General features: G+C 37.9%; 1 protein-coding gene across 3 annotated transcripts; it reads left to right on the top strand.

Moving 5' to 3' along the window:
* Positions 1–4,347: 4,347 nt before the first annotated feature.
* On the top strand, positions 4,348–13,673 carry LOC121960215 (probable global transcription activator SNF2L2). Of its 3 annotated transcripts, XM_042509835.1 has the most exons (7): positions 4,357–4,410; positions 4,566–4,606; positions 6,353–6,582; positions 7,739–7,844; positions 10,904–11,005; positions 11,154–11,298; positions 12,907–13,673. In XM_042509835.1, exons 1-7 carry the CDS (start codon positions 4,407–4,409, stop codon positions 13,038–13,040), a joined length of 762 nt encoding a protein of 253 aa, XP_042365769.1. In that variant the 5' UTR covers positions 4,357–4,406; the 3' UTR covers positions 13,041–13,673. The 3 variants fall into 3 exon arrangements, with proteins under 3 accessions (XP_042365771.1, XP_042365769.1, XP_042365768.1); XM_042509837.1 differs by lacking the exon at positions 4,566–4,606 and having other exon boundaries at positions 4,348–4,410; XM_042509834.1 differs by having other exon boundaries at positions 4,361–4,606.
* The last annotated feature ends 3,580 nt before the right edge of the window (positions 13,674–17,253 follow it).

Genomic DNA, 17,253 nt, shown 5'->3' on the forward strand with positions numbered 1-17,253 from the left:
GAAATGAAAAAAAAGATTTGTTTAAGCAATTTAGGTATTTTTTTTCCCCCTTTTTATTAAAAACCTTTCCTGTTATTTATTTATTTATTGGCTTATTGCAATTTTTTCTAACTTTTTATCAATTTCTTGTCAATTTTTGCGTGATCTCTTTTTGAACCACCCTTCTCCCATGTTTTTAAAGAAGAAAGTAACCAACCAATTTCCTCAGGTTTCAAAGGGTTAAGGGACTATTTCACTAAAAATTATCATTTTGTAACACTGAACCAAAGACTTGGACCCAAAAGCAGACTATCTCCGGTAGTCTGCTTTTGGGAGATCTATCAGCGAAGCAGAGGTACAAAAATTAGCCAACAAAAGCAGGGTCAAAAGAGCAAAAACTTGTCAAAAACATTAAGGCTTACAGAATAACTTACAGAGAGGAACACTAGGACGCTGTCACAGTCTAACAAACCAGCACAGAGGGAAGATAACAAAGCAGCTAAATACTCTAAGGGAGGGGAGACAACGAGACACAGAAGCAACACATTAGGGCGGAGCAGGTAATCACACAGGTCGGAAACACACAGGAGCAGGAAGTGAAACAAGACAAAAAGTGAGTGACAAAATAAAACAGGAAGTACAAGACAATAAGCATGAGGAGAACAAAAAGGGAAACGTAATTATCCTGCGTATCAATTACTCACCCCGTGTTGCAGGGTGAGTAATTGCGACTGATTTGTTCACGTCTTCGCAGTGAACAAAGAATTCAAAAATGTCGTCACTGAATTAAAATCATTGGGGTAATTGTTTAACAACAGAAAAACTGACTCAACACATCCATTTACAAACTCTCCTGTATGCTCAATACTTCACAAACATGCATTTTTGCTAAAACCTCACTTTTTAAAACTCTTCTGCATAGACAGCACAGTCACAATTCTCATTTGTGCATGAGACTGTTTCTGCAAAACTGTTTTAAATATTGATTTCAATAACAATGCATGTGTTTGGGAAGAACTGAGCATATAAATGGATAAATGAAACTTGGCTTATACTGCATGAGTTGTGTGAGAGTTTGTCAACAGATTTTTATCCAGTTTTACTGTTTTTACTGTGGACCCCATATACTTCAATTCAATTTTGTATTTTTGGATTCTTTGTTCACTCTGGAGTCCTATTATTTACCCCCAAAATTCAGCGTAACACAGGGTTAATTTTCTGATATACAAGTGATCATTTGGGGGGTGAGGTATTCCTTTAAGATGTAAATACAAAACACAATGCATTCTCCTATCATATCTCATTATAGCTTACTGTGTATTATAGTCCACCTTGTGTGAAATTGTGTCCTTTTGGCTGCACCAGCATACATATCTGTATATCATATGTTGTGTGTTGAGGGAAAAAAAACAATAAACTGCCAATGACAATTCAGATATTTCCCTAAATCTTTCTTTTCTTCATTGTAATGATAATAACACTTTGAAAAAAGATAATAACATCATTTTTTTTTGCAAAAAGGGATAACTAAATGTGATCTCAGCAGGACTTTTTAATTGTTCATTACATAATTCATCTCTGTTGATGAAATCATGTTGATGAATGGGTTGCTTTATCTTTGCTCAAAGTGTTATCAACTGGTAAATTACGTTTCAGCATTCTGAAAAGACAGAATATGAGAGAGGGTTATTAATGTGAGTTTTGGCTTCAGAGTGAACTTGCTCAACTGCACAAGTGGCCACTACAAGATGCATTGCCAGAGTCACTTAAACGCCCTGAACATTTTTCATGCAGGATCTCACGATGAGCAATAATGTCCTACAAGAAAACACTTTTTTCTGCCGATGCAGGAACAGTTTTGATTATTTGACATCACAGATGTGTTTCTGTTTTTGTAAGTGCTCTTCTCACTGGTGTGATTGGGTGGTGCTCGTTTGGAAAAAATCAAATGTTTGTGATCCCCCCAACTTTAACTTAGATGCTTTAATTTGTTATAAAGAAATGCTTTGAATGATTTGAAACCATGTTTTCAGAGGTTTTAATATAAAAAGTTTGACATGTTTAATACACTTATCTTTAAACTGCTTGCTAGAAGTATTTCATTTTGGCATTACAACGTGTCAGGCTAAAAGAGTAAGAAGTACACTCTGCTAAAGTTAAGTATGACAAATAGCCTTGGCCAGCTGCTGAAAGACTGACTTGGCTGCATGGCATGAAAGCTCTGCTGTGAGCTGCCTGTTCAACTCATGTGCATCATGATTTCTCGCTGATTCCACGGAATTCCAGCCACACAAGTCTCCACTTTATATGTAAGGGTAACGCTCTTCATTGGAAATTTGATCTCATTAGAAGAACATGCAACGGTATCTTTTATCTCTATCCTGTTTTCTTGTGTATCTTTAATTCCCTGGGGTGTGAGTTCTGACTTTGTGTGCTGTTTTCCAGCTTATGTTGGGGAAAACCGAATTGATTTACACAAACCAGATGTGTTTGAACAACAGCCCAAACTAGAAAAAGTCCTCTGTTATTGCTGCAATTGTTTCAGCTCAGCAGTGCAGAGACATTTTTCCTTGCTGTCTTGGCTCGGAAATTAAGTGTAATCTCAGTTAATATTAATGCATTAATCACCCTGCTGGAATTCTGCAGCTGCACATAAACAAGGAGAAAATTTTAGACACTGGACATTGGGGGAGCAGTCTATATGTATATATCAAGCGGCAATCTCTGAAGCTGAAAAATGGAGCCAATGTCAAAGTGCAAAAAACTGCAATTGCTCCAATGGCCACTTGAGGCTGGCTCCAAAGCAGAGTCAATCCCCACAGACCCCACCCAACTTTGACATCACTGTAATGGGCTGCATCATCTCACCATAATGTCATCCCACCATGTGCATTTTTCTGACGTCAACTGCATCCCGGAGCAATAACAGCTGGCACAGAAGGATACCTAAAAAGTCATAAGTAGATGCTGAGGGTCAGTGACAGAGCAGCACCATGTCCACGTGACGAGTTGGGATGAGAATGTGTTGTCATGTCTGGACCCCCATAAAACTAGATGGCGATGGCCGAAATGTTGAACTTGACGCTTCAAAACTGCAGTCCACAAACCAATGGGTGAATTCACAGTTATGGAATTAGAACAATGCACACCGAAGGATTCACAAATGCATTTTGGGATTAATATGTAAATTACTCTTTACACAAAAATATTTTTCAGTGCACACACAAATATTTTTGCTCTATATAAATGCAAAAAGAATCCACATATAGTGAAACCACCCCCACAACTGATACTACAAGCAGATGGGCGGGTAGAGGACAAAACACAAGCAGTTTGTAAATGCAGATTCAACGGTTTGTGTATAAATGTCACAACATACATATATGATTTGATTAAAGTTGCAAATTATTTTGAATAGGCTACATATATCTGTGGATTTCCATTGTATATATTTAAAACAAGAAATATGTATGTATGCACCAGAAATACATTTGTGAATCATTCTCTGTGCCCTTATTCACTCATACATATATATGTGTGTGTGTGTGTCTATACGCACACACACACACACACACACACACACATATATATATGTACATATATAGATATACATATATATGTTTGTACTCATATGATACTGCCACACAGGTTTGGCTCTTTAGGTAGTCTGACGCAATGTTGAATTTCGACTAAATGTCCCACGTGGTCAGTTTGGCTGATTGTATCCAAATGCGCACAAGTCCAAGCCTAAACAAGTTTCCTAAAAAAAATCGAATACTATGTTTTGCTCTTAAACTATCAGATGGATGTTGGATGTTCATTGAAACACAGGCCAAAATTTATACGGATTAATAAGGACCATGCGCCATGGAGACAATGCGCGCATCGGCGCACATGTAGGTTTGAGAGTTGATGGTCGGTTTGCGATACAGTTTCGTGAAAAATCAATTGCAGACATAGTTTCCAATAAAACACGTGACTGAGTGGAGTCTCTTCAACAATAAGGAGAACACATACATTTATTTCAGCTTTTGGTAGATTTGATGACGTGTCTGGTCATTACAAATACTGGAGGAGGAGGAGGAGGGTTGCAACGTTTCCATATTTATACATTGGCGAGGACATGACCCCAGTCTCCCGTGGCGATTACGCGCTTGCACACAGCATGTATGAAGTGCACACATATGCATGTTGCTGCAGGCTGGACTCTTGTTTCCGTGCACCATGTTCCCTCTGAAATGCATCGCAATTTTTTTCCAAAATAACAACAACAAAACAAATAAAATGGACCCGATAACTTTAACAGCAGGGTAGGAAGAGAGAAAAAAAACCGTCTGGCAGCAGTCGATATTAAAAACATGCAGAGGGAGACAAGCTCGGGGCCTTCCAGAGTCAGGAAAAAGACTTCGGAGAGCCGCAGCCAGGAGATGGGTATGGCATTTCTATTTTCCCCCAGCCCATTGATTTGTATATGAAAACATAGCGCTTTTATTCTCCCCCCTTCTGGGCTCTGCTTCTGAGTGATCAGCTGATGAAGAGACTAGCAGCTCGCCGCTATGCTGGCTTGCTAATTCTCTCCCCCACAGCTGCAGCCGATCCTGATAGCCAGCCTGCAGACTGCGCTCAGGTAAATATCCTCCTCCATGTCTTTTCTTCTCAGGATTCAGCCAGGCTACATCGCATGGGAAGAGAGGAAGAGATGGATAAAATGTGTGTGCGTTCGGGTGACTGTGTGTGTGTGCGTGCGCGCGCGCCAGGGAAAGAGAGCGAGGATCTCTGTGAGCTTTATTCCCGTCTGTCTGTGTGTGCGCGTGCGTGTGTGTGTGTGTGAGTGAGCGGGGGGAGAGAGGGTGTGTGTGTGTGTGTGTGTGTGTGTGTGTGTGTGTAGGTGTGTGTTGTAACAGATGAGAGGGAATCTTTGCCAGATTAGTCAGGAAAAGAGGCTGGCTTGTTAGGAGATAGCACACAGGCATGGAGCATCATCACATGCACACACTGACATACACACTCACACATGTACAGTGAATCAGGCAGCTCTCAGCTGTGTTATACATCTTTGAGGATTACCCTCTATCCCTCCTGTATTCCGCTGGAATGATTGCAGCCCTTCAGAGAGAGCAGCGGGGCTTTTAAAGCCTTCATTTGAGCCGAGCGATGATGAACAGGATTTCCATTGTTGCCTCTTTAGTCTTGTTGTCTCCTCTAACTCAATCCTCTGCCATGCATTTTTTGGTCCGGATATGCAGGCGTGTTTGTCACCATCAGTTCGAGGCTTGATCATATTGTTTTCAGTCATAATTCTGCACCCTGTGTGTGCAAAACAGCATCATCTTTGTCCTTGAGAAATACATTTACACAAGCTTTATTATATGAACGCTGCTGTGTGTACTGTATGTGTCTGATGCATCAATATTCTGTTCGGATTGGGCAGCATGCCTTCTCTATTTCCTCCCTCTCCTCTCCAGCCGGGTTGCTGCTGCTGCTGCTGCTGCTCCTGCTGCATGCATACTCATGTTTCTGGCCTCTAATTGCCTTTGTGGAAAACACAGTGGTTGCAGCAGATATTTGGAAAGGAGCGACAAAAGGGTCGAAAATAACTAAGGATGCAGCACAGGCATCCTTTCTCGAAACACACCTAAAAATCGTCTCATTTTTTGTGCATAACCGGGAAAATATGGGTTAATATTTATTGCATTATTAGCATTTTTTTTAGAATCTGTACTCTGGTAGAACATGGCTTCTCCAAATGTGTCACATTCATTGTGCATTTTTTAAAAATTCTGCCTCCCCTCGATAATCATCTGACATCAAAGCCTCCAGATAAAATAATCTGTCCTAAATTTGCAGAGACAGCACAGCAGTTGGGTCGCTTCAGTCCATGCAAATTCATATGCTTCCGTAATAAATAAATGAATGCTCTTTCGTTTGAATACAAAACCGTACTCTGTAATTTTGAATGCTTAAACTCCAGCCAGTGCCGCTAATTAGCAGGAGACTGTGAGTGCTTTAATTTTAGGGTTTTCGACTTGGATTCTATAGCTTGAAGTGCTGCAGGTTTCTCTCTCAGTGGTAAATAAAAATGTTTGAAAACATATTCAGTGTGTTGCAGTTTCTGAGCATCCCAACTGTCAATATAAAAGTTACAAGAGAATGAATGGGAATGAATGAGTTTTGCATGGAATTTGGTCACAGTTCTACTTTTTTTCCTTCCATTCCCCAATTGTTATTGCCAATGTAAGTCTAAGGTATAAATTGCACAAAGAAGAAAGGATCTTGCAGTCTTTAAGTCTATACACATTTAATGTGTCATTTGCGTCATCCTGCTGCTACAAGTTTGTTTAAGTTTGTTAGATGTCTCTTCCTCTCCCTGCAGCCTGAGGCAGGAGCAAACGGTTCCCTGGAGGAGATGGAAGAGGACATCAGTCTGAAGAAGCGTAAAAGTGATCAACCTGGCGAGAAAGAACTGCAGGCCGGGCAGGAGACTGGCGAAAAGGTCAAAAGGAAGCGAGGACGCCCGCCTGCTGAGAAACTCCCACCAAACCCACCAGAACTCACCAGAACACTGAGCACACTGGTAGATATGGTTATCAACTACAAAGACGGGTGAGGGAGCTCAATTCTTTGTGCTGTGTGTCATGAGACTGTGATGCAACAATGGTAATCTGCCAAAAAAAGTTAAAATCACCAGCTGGTGAAGTTAATAACATTGATGATCTCGTTACAATGCAATGTTCTGTTGGGAATCCTTGGGTTTTGGCATTTATTCTGACACCACATGACATGGTCCACCCACACAAACACCACTGCAGACAATACACAATGCCACAACACTGAAACTGTTCAGGAATGGCCCCTGAAATCTGACTAAGTGCTCAAGGCAACTACTTGGCCCCCAATTACCCAGATACCAATATGACGGAGCATCCATAGACCATGCTGATGCGTCACCTCGCAACCCACAGGACTCCAATGCCAGCACCTTGGCACCAGACACCATGAAGAACCTCCAGGTCCCAGTATTTTAAAACATTTGAATAGAAACCTAGAACTTATATAGTTCTTATATAGAACTTAAGTAGTTTATAACAGTTGCATCCCCCATGCTGCTTTCTGTCTCTTCAAATTAAACACTTAAAGTCACCCTATGTTGGCTATTCTACCTGTTCTCTACATAACGAGTAGCCTACATTGAGAAATTAATTCCCATTTGGAGAACTGGTAATCTGGATTTGTTTATCATGAAAAGTTAGTATCTGGATCAGGGTGATCCAATCCAATGCTGCTTTGAGAAACTGGTACTAAAGTAAGATGGATCAGCTCATCCTGGATAGCAAAACGCTGGATTCCCAAATCTGGATCATTTTGACCCAGATTAAATTTTTTTAACAACTGGGCCCAGGGTTCCTGTGTCTTGATAGATAAGAGCCAAGTTTGATCCACAGTAGGGCCTCTGGCCTGTCCAGACATGAGCACATCCAACGGATGTTCAATTGGATTTGGATCTGAGGAATCAAGAAGTGCTCTTGTCATGAACCTTTACTTGGTCTTTAATGGCGTTTGGGTAGGCGGTGCGTGTCAAGTAGCCTCTACATGAATGCCAGGCCAAAGGTTTCCCAGCAGAAGATTACATTGCAAAGAGATGATCGGTGTTATTTATTCACCTGTCAGTGGATTTAATGTTTTGGCGGGTCAGTGTATGTTAATTGGTGAGACTTTCTTGATAAATGAGATCCTGTGAACGATCACATTGTGCCTCCAGGCTGGGTCGACAGATCAGCAAAGGCTTTGTGCAGCTTCCCTCTAAGAAAGAGGTACCTGAGTACTACGAGCTGATCCGCAAGCCTGTCGACTTCAGAAGGATCAGGGTAAGTGTCACTGAAAACTCTCACAACTCGCATACACACATCACTGTTATCTTATCTGCAGGGAGAAAGTCAAATAAGGGGAGATGAAACTCCAACAGATACATAATACATCAAAAGACACACAAGTGGCTGTATTAAATATTCAAACGCCGCTTTTATTAAATAAACACTGATTGAGAAATGATTTAAATAGAGCTTAGGTACAGTGTGGAGCCAACTAGATGATATACTTCTGAAATGTGTATTAGTATGAAAAAAAACTTCAAAGTGATTATAGATGTCAATGAAACTTTGATGTATAGTACATTATTATGTTGAACATATGTTGAAACTTTCTCTACAACAGGTTAATGTTTGGTTATGTTTAGACACAAAAAACACCTTATATGTTAGAAAAAAGTTCAAATTTTGGCTGAAAATACACAGTTTTGGTCCCACACTCAGCGCCATGTTTCTACAGTAGCCCAGAACAGACATACCAAACACTAGACAGGTTTCCATTACAGATTTGCACAAAACTTGAGCGGTATTATGTAATGTCAATAAAACAAGATTACTGAGTTTCTATTGAGTGAAGTTATGCGACTTCTGTCACGATAACATTCCAAGAAGCATGACGATGGATGCTTAAAACATTTGCAGCTTTATTTCTATTGCAGCCACCACACTAGCCGTCATGATTTCCAATCCAAGGCGACATTGGCGTGTTATGCGAATGATAATAGAAAAACAAACCCCTTATACGTGGGAGCAGCCAAGTATGAGGGACTTCTAGGAGGTGATAGTCCAAGATTTCACTGAGGAATTGTGGATTCAAAACTTCGGATGATCTGCTCAACTTTTAAAGAGTTAAGCAATGCAATAACACCTCTTGTAGCTCCTGCTGCATCATGCCAGAGGAAGCCAGTTCCTTTCGACACGCACATATCCATAGCATCATGTGACCTAGAAAAGCCAAAAAAGGGTTTCCGATGTAGTTTTTTTGAAATATGGCTTTTTCAAATCGCCTGGAATACCAACTCATGTGACTGTAAAATCTGTTTTGTAATAAGTTAGAATTTTTTTCTAAATTGATGTTTCCATTTTCAATCTGCACAATCTGGGGGTTAATTGAAACCCGCCTGTTGGCTCTAGAGAGGGCCTTTAATATTTTTATGTTACCTGAGGGCCTCCGTAGATTCTCTGCTTACAGGGTTAAGGCAGAGATATACAGTCGATTGCTATCTGCAACATCAACACTAGATGCCACTAAATTCTCCACGCTGCTGCTTTAAAGCTTCACTGCAAATAATTGAAGACTTGACTTGATACTTAGAGGTTAAAGGAATACTTCAACGCTTGGAGAGATACATGTATTCACTCTCTTAGGCTGCATTCACACCAAATCAGGTGTTGCAGCAAGTAGCAGCAGGTTGAACGGCAGTGTGGGAGTGTCACTTACATGGGGGAGAGGAGGGTTTAGACAAACTATAGAAAGCCAATATCACCATCTCAGCAACTGAGTATTTGTCTTGTTTGGTTTTCTGTCGGTCTGTATTTTGGCTTAAAAGACCAGTAGAATTGCTTTTTATTATCATTAACGTAGTGTATTTACTGCGACAAAAAACACAAGTGTTCGCATACAAACTTGAAGCTAGTGCTGTCCTTTGTTGAATAGTACATACAAACTGTTAATAGCCTGATGTCTTTTAGTCACTATAATATTTAACAATAAGAAGAGACTGCAGTACTTGTTCCCCATGGACTGTGGGCATCTTTGTTCTTATTACTGCTTACGTAATTGACCACTGCAGCATGACTTTGGGTTGCGTTTCTCTAAAAGTCAAATCTGGGGATTTTTATTTTGTTCTTTTAGCTTTTTTTTAATCTCATCTTGCATCTACACAAATTTATTGTGTTGTTGAAGTTGCCAGGTAACCAGTTGTGAAATTTCTGGCTGAGAGATAGTTTCAGTTTTGTATGGCTTAAAACAATGGCTTAAACAATAAATAATAATGTGTTATAATAATAATGTGAGGTGCTTGTTGGTAAACTTCTATTAATCCTAGGACAATACCAGGCCAGCTGTTTCCCCTTTTTTCCAATCTTTACGCTTAGATAACCAGCTGGTGTCAGCTTAAATGAACAGTTCACCCCAAAATACATATTTTTCTCCTTGATGTAACTATATTTTTATTAAGCTAGATTGTTTTGGTGTGAATTGCAGAGTGTTGGAGATATCAGCTGTAGAGATGTCTGCCTTTTCTCAAATATATGAATGAATAATTTTATTTGGGTTACATGCGTCACGCAAAAAGAATTATTTCACACTTTTTTTCCAATCAGTAACTGAAAAAGAAATAGGCTGAAGCCCAAGGTTTATTTTTTACCAATCCTAAATCCACCACAGGATGACATAAAATAACAGCAACACCAAAATGACAACATAAATTAATTAAAAACAAAAAAAATTCTATTTTTTCACACTACAATAAATCATGAATTACTTTATATATAATCATTTTACACTATAATTTGTGATCATTTTACAGTTTAAGTTAAAAACAATCTTAACAGAGATCAGCACAGTTTCAACTCATCACTGTGTCCAGTCCATAATTTAACTCCCAAAACTGAAATACATCTTTATTTTACACTTGTCCTCACTTTACATGTTTACACTTGCCAACTGTATCACTGCGCAGAAGGAAGCACGCATCTACTCATGGACGAGAGGCTCATGCTGGTGACAGCAGGAGATTGTAACGTCCTCCTTGGCTGAGCTGTAACGTCAGATAGCTCAGTTGTGCTAGGTGAGCCAGCAGTAGATGCACGTGTCCTTCTGCGCAGTGATATGGTTGGTGAGTGTGGACATGAAATCCAGCAAGAAAGTGAAAAATCATATTTCTCAAAATGTTGAACTATTTGCTTCAAAATGGGAGTTATTGTGAGAGTTTTTGTGTTTTTGGGAATGTACTTTTTGTTTTTCCTCATAGGAAATCCATCTTTCAAAATACTGTATCTGATTATTTATTGCAATGGTCACATTGAGGTTGTGACACTGACCCTCTGCTTCACAGGAGCGTGTGCGTAATCACAAGTACAGAAGTGTGGGGGATTTGGAGAAGGATATTTTCCTCCTGTGTCACAATGCTCAGACCTATAACCTGGAGGGCTCTCAGGTGAACCTCGAGAAAATCTTGTATTTGAGTGTAACATAATTTTTCAGGCTCTGTTCTATAATTGAAAATGAATTTGGATGCTGATGTGGTGAAGAATAACCCATTGCTGTTTATGTGTGTGTGTGTGTGTGTGTGTTTGCCACTGCAGATCTATGAGGATTCGATTGTCATTAAGTCTGTTTTCGAGAGTGCGAGACAGCGAATTGTCACAGACGAGGAACAGAAAGAGACGGTTAGCGCCAGCCACAGCGATAATGGCGGCGGGGCTGAAGACCAATTTGTTCCATCAGCAGGTGAGAGTTAAAAAACTAACATCAGGAGGGATGGTGTTGATTTACAAGTGACCGTATGAAAGCAAAAACAAGATTTGCACACACGCTGTTGACTTAACTCCCTTTAATGTCCTCACTAAGAAAAAACTGATGGGAAAAAAAATGTCTTTACATTTTTATTTCCTCAGGGCTATAATACAAAGATAATTGAAAATATAAGAGAAAATACAGAAATCAATGTTTATTTTCTTTAACTGACCCTAAACTCTATTTTTTAAAATATGCTTCTACAGGTTGAGATGTCTCTTTATCATAATGGTATAATGGGAAAAGCCCCCGTCAATATTGCAAATCATGTACTGTTACAATACTTGTAATATGTCAAATGCCAACACACATCAGTTTGTAACCAAATTTTGGGCTATTTAATTACAGGTTTTTCCAGATTTATTCTAGATATTTAGCATTGCAGTACTTTGAAAACATCACAGAAACAGTAAAAAATAAAAGATATGATATGATTTTTTTCATCAAATATATAATAGAATAACATTAAAGATGGTACTAACAACAGTGAATATTTATCGTTCTTTTATCGTAAAAAATATAAATTCGTTATCTATATATCTAAAAGGCAAATTCAACTGTTGAGTTTAGCATAGCCTTAGACAGTAAAAAAAATAATACTCACAAAATTATTTCAGCATAAATAATATAAATAACATTAAATGTATCATTTAACAACAATGAATTAGCAGATTTTTTTTTAATTTCTTGGCAAACTGTCAATTTTAATTACATTAGCTTAGCATCACTACCTTTACCATAAATGGCCAAATCAACTGTTACAAACAAATGATTTGACACTTAGATTTTATTTTTTTGTATGAACTTACATAAATCCTTTCAGTAAGACCTCTAAAATTATAAAGTGACGAAAAATATGCCTGCTATTGAAAAACCCACCACCAAGACACAGCGACATCTAGTGGATATTTTTTTTAGCAAAACATACCTGAATTGAATGGTAGATATCTCAATCAGGTTACGTTCAACACATGACCATTTAAAACTTGGAACAAATTAGCTTGATTTCTTTCAAATGCATGTGAAGAAGGCAATGAGCAACTTACGAAAAAAATGAACTCAAAATTAGCAAGAAATTCAGAAAAAGTGCAAGAAATTACTTGTATATTAGCACCAAAAAAGGAAAAAAGAAATTTTCTCCCCACCTTTTTTTTTTCTTTTTAAATCTTAATCTACTTGCAATATGTGGAACATTGCTTACCAAGCTGCTCATCGCCTGTTTCCCCATGTTTATTAAAGACATATATCAGATTTGTTTAGGGATAAAAGGTTTAAATAGTTATTACTATTTGTAAAATGCATCTGAAAGCAGCACAAGAAAAGCGAAGTGTAGAACCAGGTTTCAAAGGGTTAAGATGAACAAGATACACAAGATACACAACACAATAAGATATGGTGACTGAAAATGTGCTCTACCAAATGGTTGAGCAGGATGTTAAAGCGTTAAAAGTAATTATCTTTATAATTATCTGCTGATTGTTCTTATGTTTGAAACTTTTGAATTAAAAATTGTTTCATCCTATTTTCTGTGTCTGTAACCAGTGAAACCATTACCAGTCCAGCTAAAGAAAGGGACAAAGGAGGAGAGAAGCAGAAACACTATGGCCAAGAGGCTCCACAGTGATTTAGACAGTGACGAGGATCTAGAGGATAACACCACAAAAGATGAAGGTTGAACTGAAGGTCCCTCTGTTTTGTTTTGTTTTTCTATTCTGGTTCATGTCTATTCTCTACCACATCCCTTTTCATTGGTTCCTCCATTTTCTAAGCAAAAGAAAGGAAAATAAAGCGGGACGGACAACTCAAAGAGAGCCACTTATGGAACATAAGATGACTCATGCCACTTAAACACGTCTTACTGCACATAGTGCCGTTCTTTTCATTTACTGTAGCTGGTCTTTTATTATAACTCCCCTCTTTTATCTGCCTTAGTCTCTGTGATTGCTTCTGCAAATATTAAGTAAAACTCCAGTTTCACTGACTGTTTTTAATCAATATATTTGATTGTATGAGATGCCTTCATATGTCTTGGAGCATGATATGTATATGTCTCCTGAAGAAGCTGGGTCCTCCAGAGTAGCACCCGCTGATGACAATGTTGACGTGTTCAGGGTTCGAGGATCGAAGCACACGGGAAGGTGTTCTTAAAGAACAAACGAACACTGTTAAATCTCTGAATTTTAAGAGATGATACATCTTTGATTTTAATAAAAACAAACAAAAAAACAGTGGAAGTATAAAGTCAACTTGACTAATCCTGGTACTGATGTTAATACTTCTTTCTGCTTCTGATACTTGATGGAATAAGTTTGGGTCTGATCAATTAAAGGTACTCAAGTTAAACATTTTTATCCCTTGTGCTACAAGTATATTCACATATTGTACAGTTTGTGTGAAAAGTAAGTAAATACAAAAATTTGTTTTCATTTACTGTCCTGGTTGTTGGGGGTGGGGGGGTGGGGTGGATACATCATTGTTAAGACAATCCCTGGAAATATGTAACACTTAAACACTTGCGAAATAAATTTTACCAAAAGTCCCACTGGATGGTGATTACGGTCATTTTTACCAAAGTGAATATTATTGTAGAACTTGTAGTAGTAAGAAAGTCATGTATAATTACTCCAGAACAGATAAGTAGTCATCATTGGAGGCAAGACACTATAGCTATATAAAAAATGACAATTAAATTACATTAAAAAAATAAATAAAAATGGAAAATTTGGTGTATATAAGTTCTACTGAAGAGGATGAGAGTATGAAAAAAAGCCTCAAAAATGGCCTTAAAAGTTGGATGTAAAGTTCCACACATTTTTTCAGTTGACTACGGTAAAACTGTAGATAAACATGAAACTTTCACATTTAATTTATTAGATTAAGACAATTATTTACAAATATTTACATGTTTATGGTTAAATATGCAAATGATGCATTACCTATTTTTTCGTACGTGGATATCTCTTTTTATCAGTCCATGAATTCGAAAATATTGTCACCAGCAATTTAAAAAAAGAAATAAAAATCCACCATGATATTAGGAATAAAATGCTCTTGAAATCAGGCTATAAACAACATATGAACTACTCTAGCTCCAAAACCCTTCAGAATATAGTTAGGAATAAAACTGGAACGTATGGTGTATATGTAAGTGTGACTGAAGTGGACCTTCTGAATCAGTTTGGGGGGGGAAATGAGAAATTGGCATGGGTAAGGCACTCTAAGTGAACATTTTTCATGTACTGGTCGAGAGAGTTGAGATTTTGGATTTCAGTTCATAACATTAAACTACTGGAAAAAAAACACCCAAAATATACACATAGGCATTGATATTAATTTAGAATTTTGCTCTGGCTACATATGCAGAAAGCGCAGATTTAATTAGATAATGCCTCATTTGCAAATAAAACAATTTAATTTCAGAAACCTTATAATACAAAAAGATAATTTGCTAAATGTTCGTAATCAGCTGGGAAAGTTGCATGGTGATGTCTATTAGTTAAAAATGCACTCTATTTACCTGTTGTGTAAAGACCAAAAAAATGGAATACTTCCAGAATTATTATTCCATTCAGTCTCATATGTCTGATGTGTATTTTTGACAATGTTCCAATAGGTGGTGCAAAAGAACTGTGCAATTGTCTCTGCACTGCTGTTCTTGTAAGCACATGCCTAAGTAACACTTTCACCTTTCATGTATGTTTGCATTTCTCTCCATTTATTAACTGCAGGAATTAATAATATTACGTATTTTACACGGCACTGGCAGAATAACTGTCACACCAAACCCTGGCTTTAACACAAACTTTTTTTTTTACTAATGCTACACAAAATGGAACCATGCAAAAAAAAAGGCAAAAAAAAAAGACATACAGCACCTAATTGTATTTTTTTATATGTGTCCCATTTACACTGTCTGTGAAATGTTTTCAGCTGGGTAATAGCACACTGTTATGACACACAAAAGACGAAGAAATGAACAACACATGAAAGACATGAGCATCCATAAATCAAACATCATTTGTGCTCATACACTCAGTTGTTAATTGACTTTTAATGACTGTCTCTCTACAAAATGCATCACAGTATGTGACATGTATCACAGGGGCCCATCTGTGGCAATGCCATAGCCAATCTGTGCCCACTCAGGCTCTCAATTTACGTCAGCTGGAGAGGCTAAGAGACACCATGCCAAATACAAGTGAAGTATATGTAAGTGGCAGGTGGATAACATGAAAGCCTTCACAGGTTGTGCTTTCATAGCTACAGTTAGTAGCTAACTCAAAGAAGAAGAACAGCAGCCAAAAATGTCTGCAAATTGTATTGGATGTCACGCCTCTTTTACCTTTAGGATGCCGACATGCTTTCTAAAAATCACACGCTTGGAGCTGCATTATGCAATTGTTGTTTGGTTCTGTGTAAAAATGCAAGGTCATATGAAGAAGGGACTTCATAGCGCCAGAGCATATATGTAGAGAGGGCGTGTGATTTAGATGGGGGGGGGGGGGGCTCACAAACGCACACTGCACATAAATATGCACAAACCAACACAACAGCATAACCAGCAGCACTGCGTAAACATGCAGAAATAGGCACAAAAAAACAAGATCTAGCATGACTACTAACACTGCGCAAAGTGGCACAATTAAACAGCAACATAGCCCAAACCACTGCATAAAGGCATATAAATGTGCACCAAAACCCATCACAACAACAGCTTTGTTTAGGCCCTACACTAGCCCAACCAGCTGACCAGAGGCAAACAAAAACACACACAATACAGAGAAACAACACTGTAATGTACAGCAATGAGCAGCAGAGACCAGTTAAACATGAAAACAGTCTACTGTGTACGAACAGAGTTGTCCTTAAGCCATGTCTTTATTGTCTTGGCTGTACTTCAGGTTATTGTCCCACTGGAAGTTGAACCTTCAGTCCTGTCCAAGGTCACTTTGGCTAATTAAGCCTGAGAAAGATTCCTTGTTTCCCAGACTTCTGAATTAGGAAGGCCACTTTGATTTTTTTTTTTTTTTTTTTTTTGTAGTCTGCGCAACACAATTCTGTCTCTGAGCTCTGCAAAATGTTCCTTCCACCTCATGGTCTGATGTGTGCTCTGGCTGTGAGACCTCAGAAAGACAGGTGCGTGCCTTTCCAAATCATGTTCAATCAGTTGAATCTACCACAGGTGGAGTCCAGTCAGGCTGTAGAGACATCTCACAGATAATACAGAGAAATAGGAGGCAGCTGAACTTCATTTCAGGTGTCATTAACAAAAGTCTGAATAATAAGTCAAAATGTTCTTTTTTCATCTTATGCAAAAATACTAAAATCCATTCTTTGCTTGTCATTATTATGAACTGAGTGTAGTTAGATAGGGGGAAATACATAAAATCATCTATTTTAAATCTCTCTTTGCTTGCCTCATTGCAATTTACTGACCACCTGTTGTCACACAAACAATGACCTTTAACCCTTTACACCTCGATTGACATCTTTTTTTCTGCTGTATTCAGACACCTTAACTGGCATATAAACATCTTAAATATCAGAAAACTGGTTTGATTTCTTTCAAAAGCACAGGGGAGAAAAGGCAAGTAACTTGGCAAGAAAGTGCAAAAGATAATTACAAAAATAAAAGGAAAGCAAATAAATAAATATATATATATATAAAAGGTCACAAGGAAATTATCTAAAAAATTAGTTGCGATTATTAGCTATGATCAGAAAAAAAAAAAATGTCCAGAAAAGTATATTTAGAATTCTCTTGATTATATATTTAAAATTATGTTATGGAAAAATTATTTTTTTATCACTTTCTTTGGATAATTTTCTTTTTTCCCCCTTTTTTTCAAGTAATTTTCCAATAACTTTTGACTAATTTCTTGGTAATAT

This window comes from Plectropomus leopardus, chromosome 20 (assembly GCF_008729295.1).
Source record: "Plectropomus leopardus isolate mb chromosome 20, YSFRI_Pleo_2.0, whole genome shotgun sequence".
Classification (NCBI taxonomy): Eukaryota; Metazoa; Chordata; class Actinopteri; order Perciformes; family Serranidae; genus Plectropomus; species Plectropomus leopardus.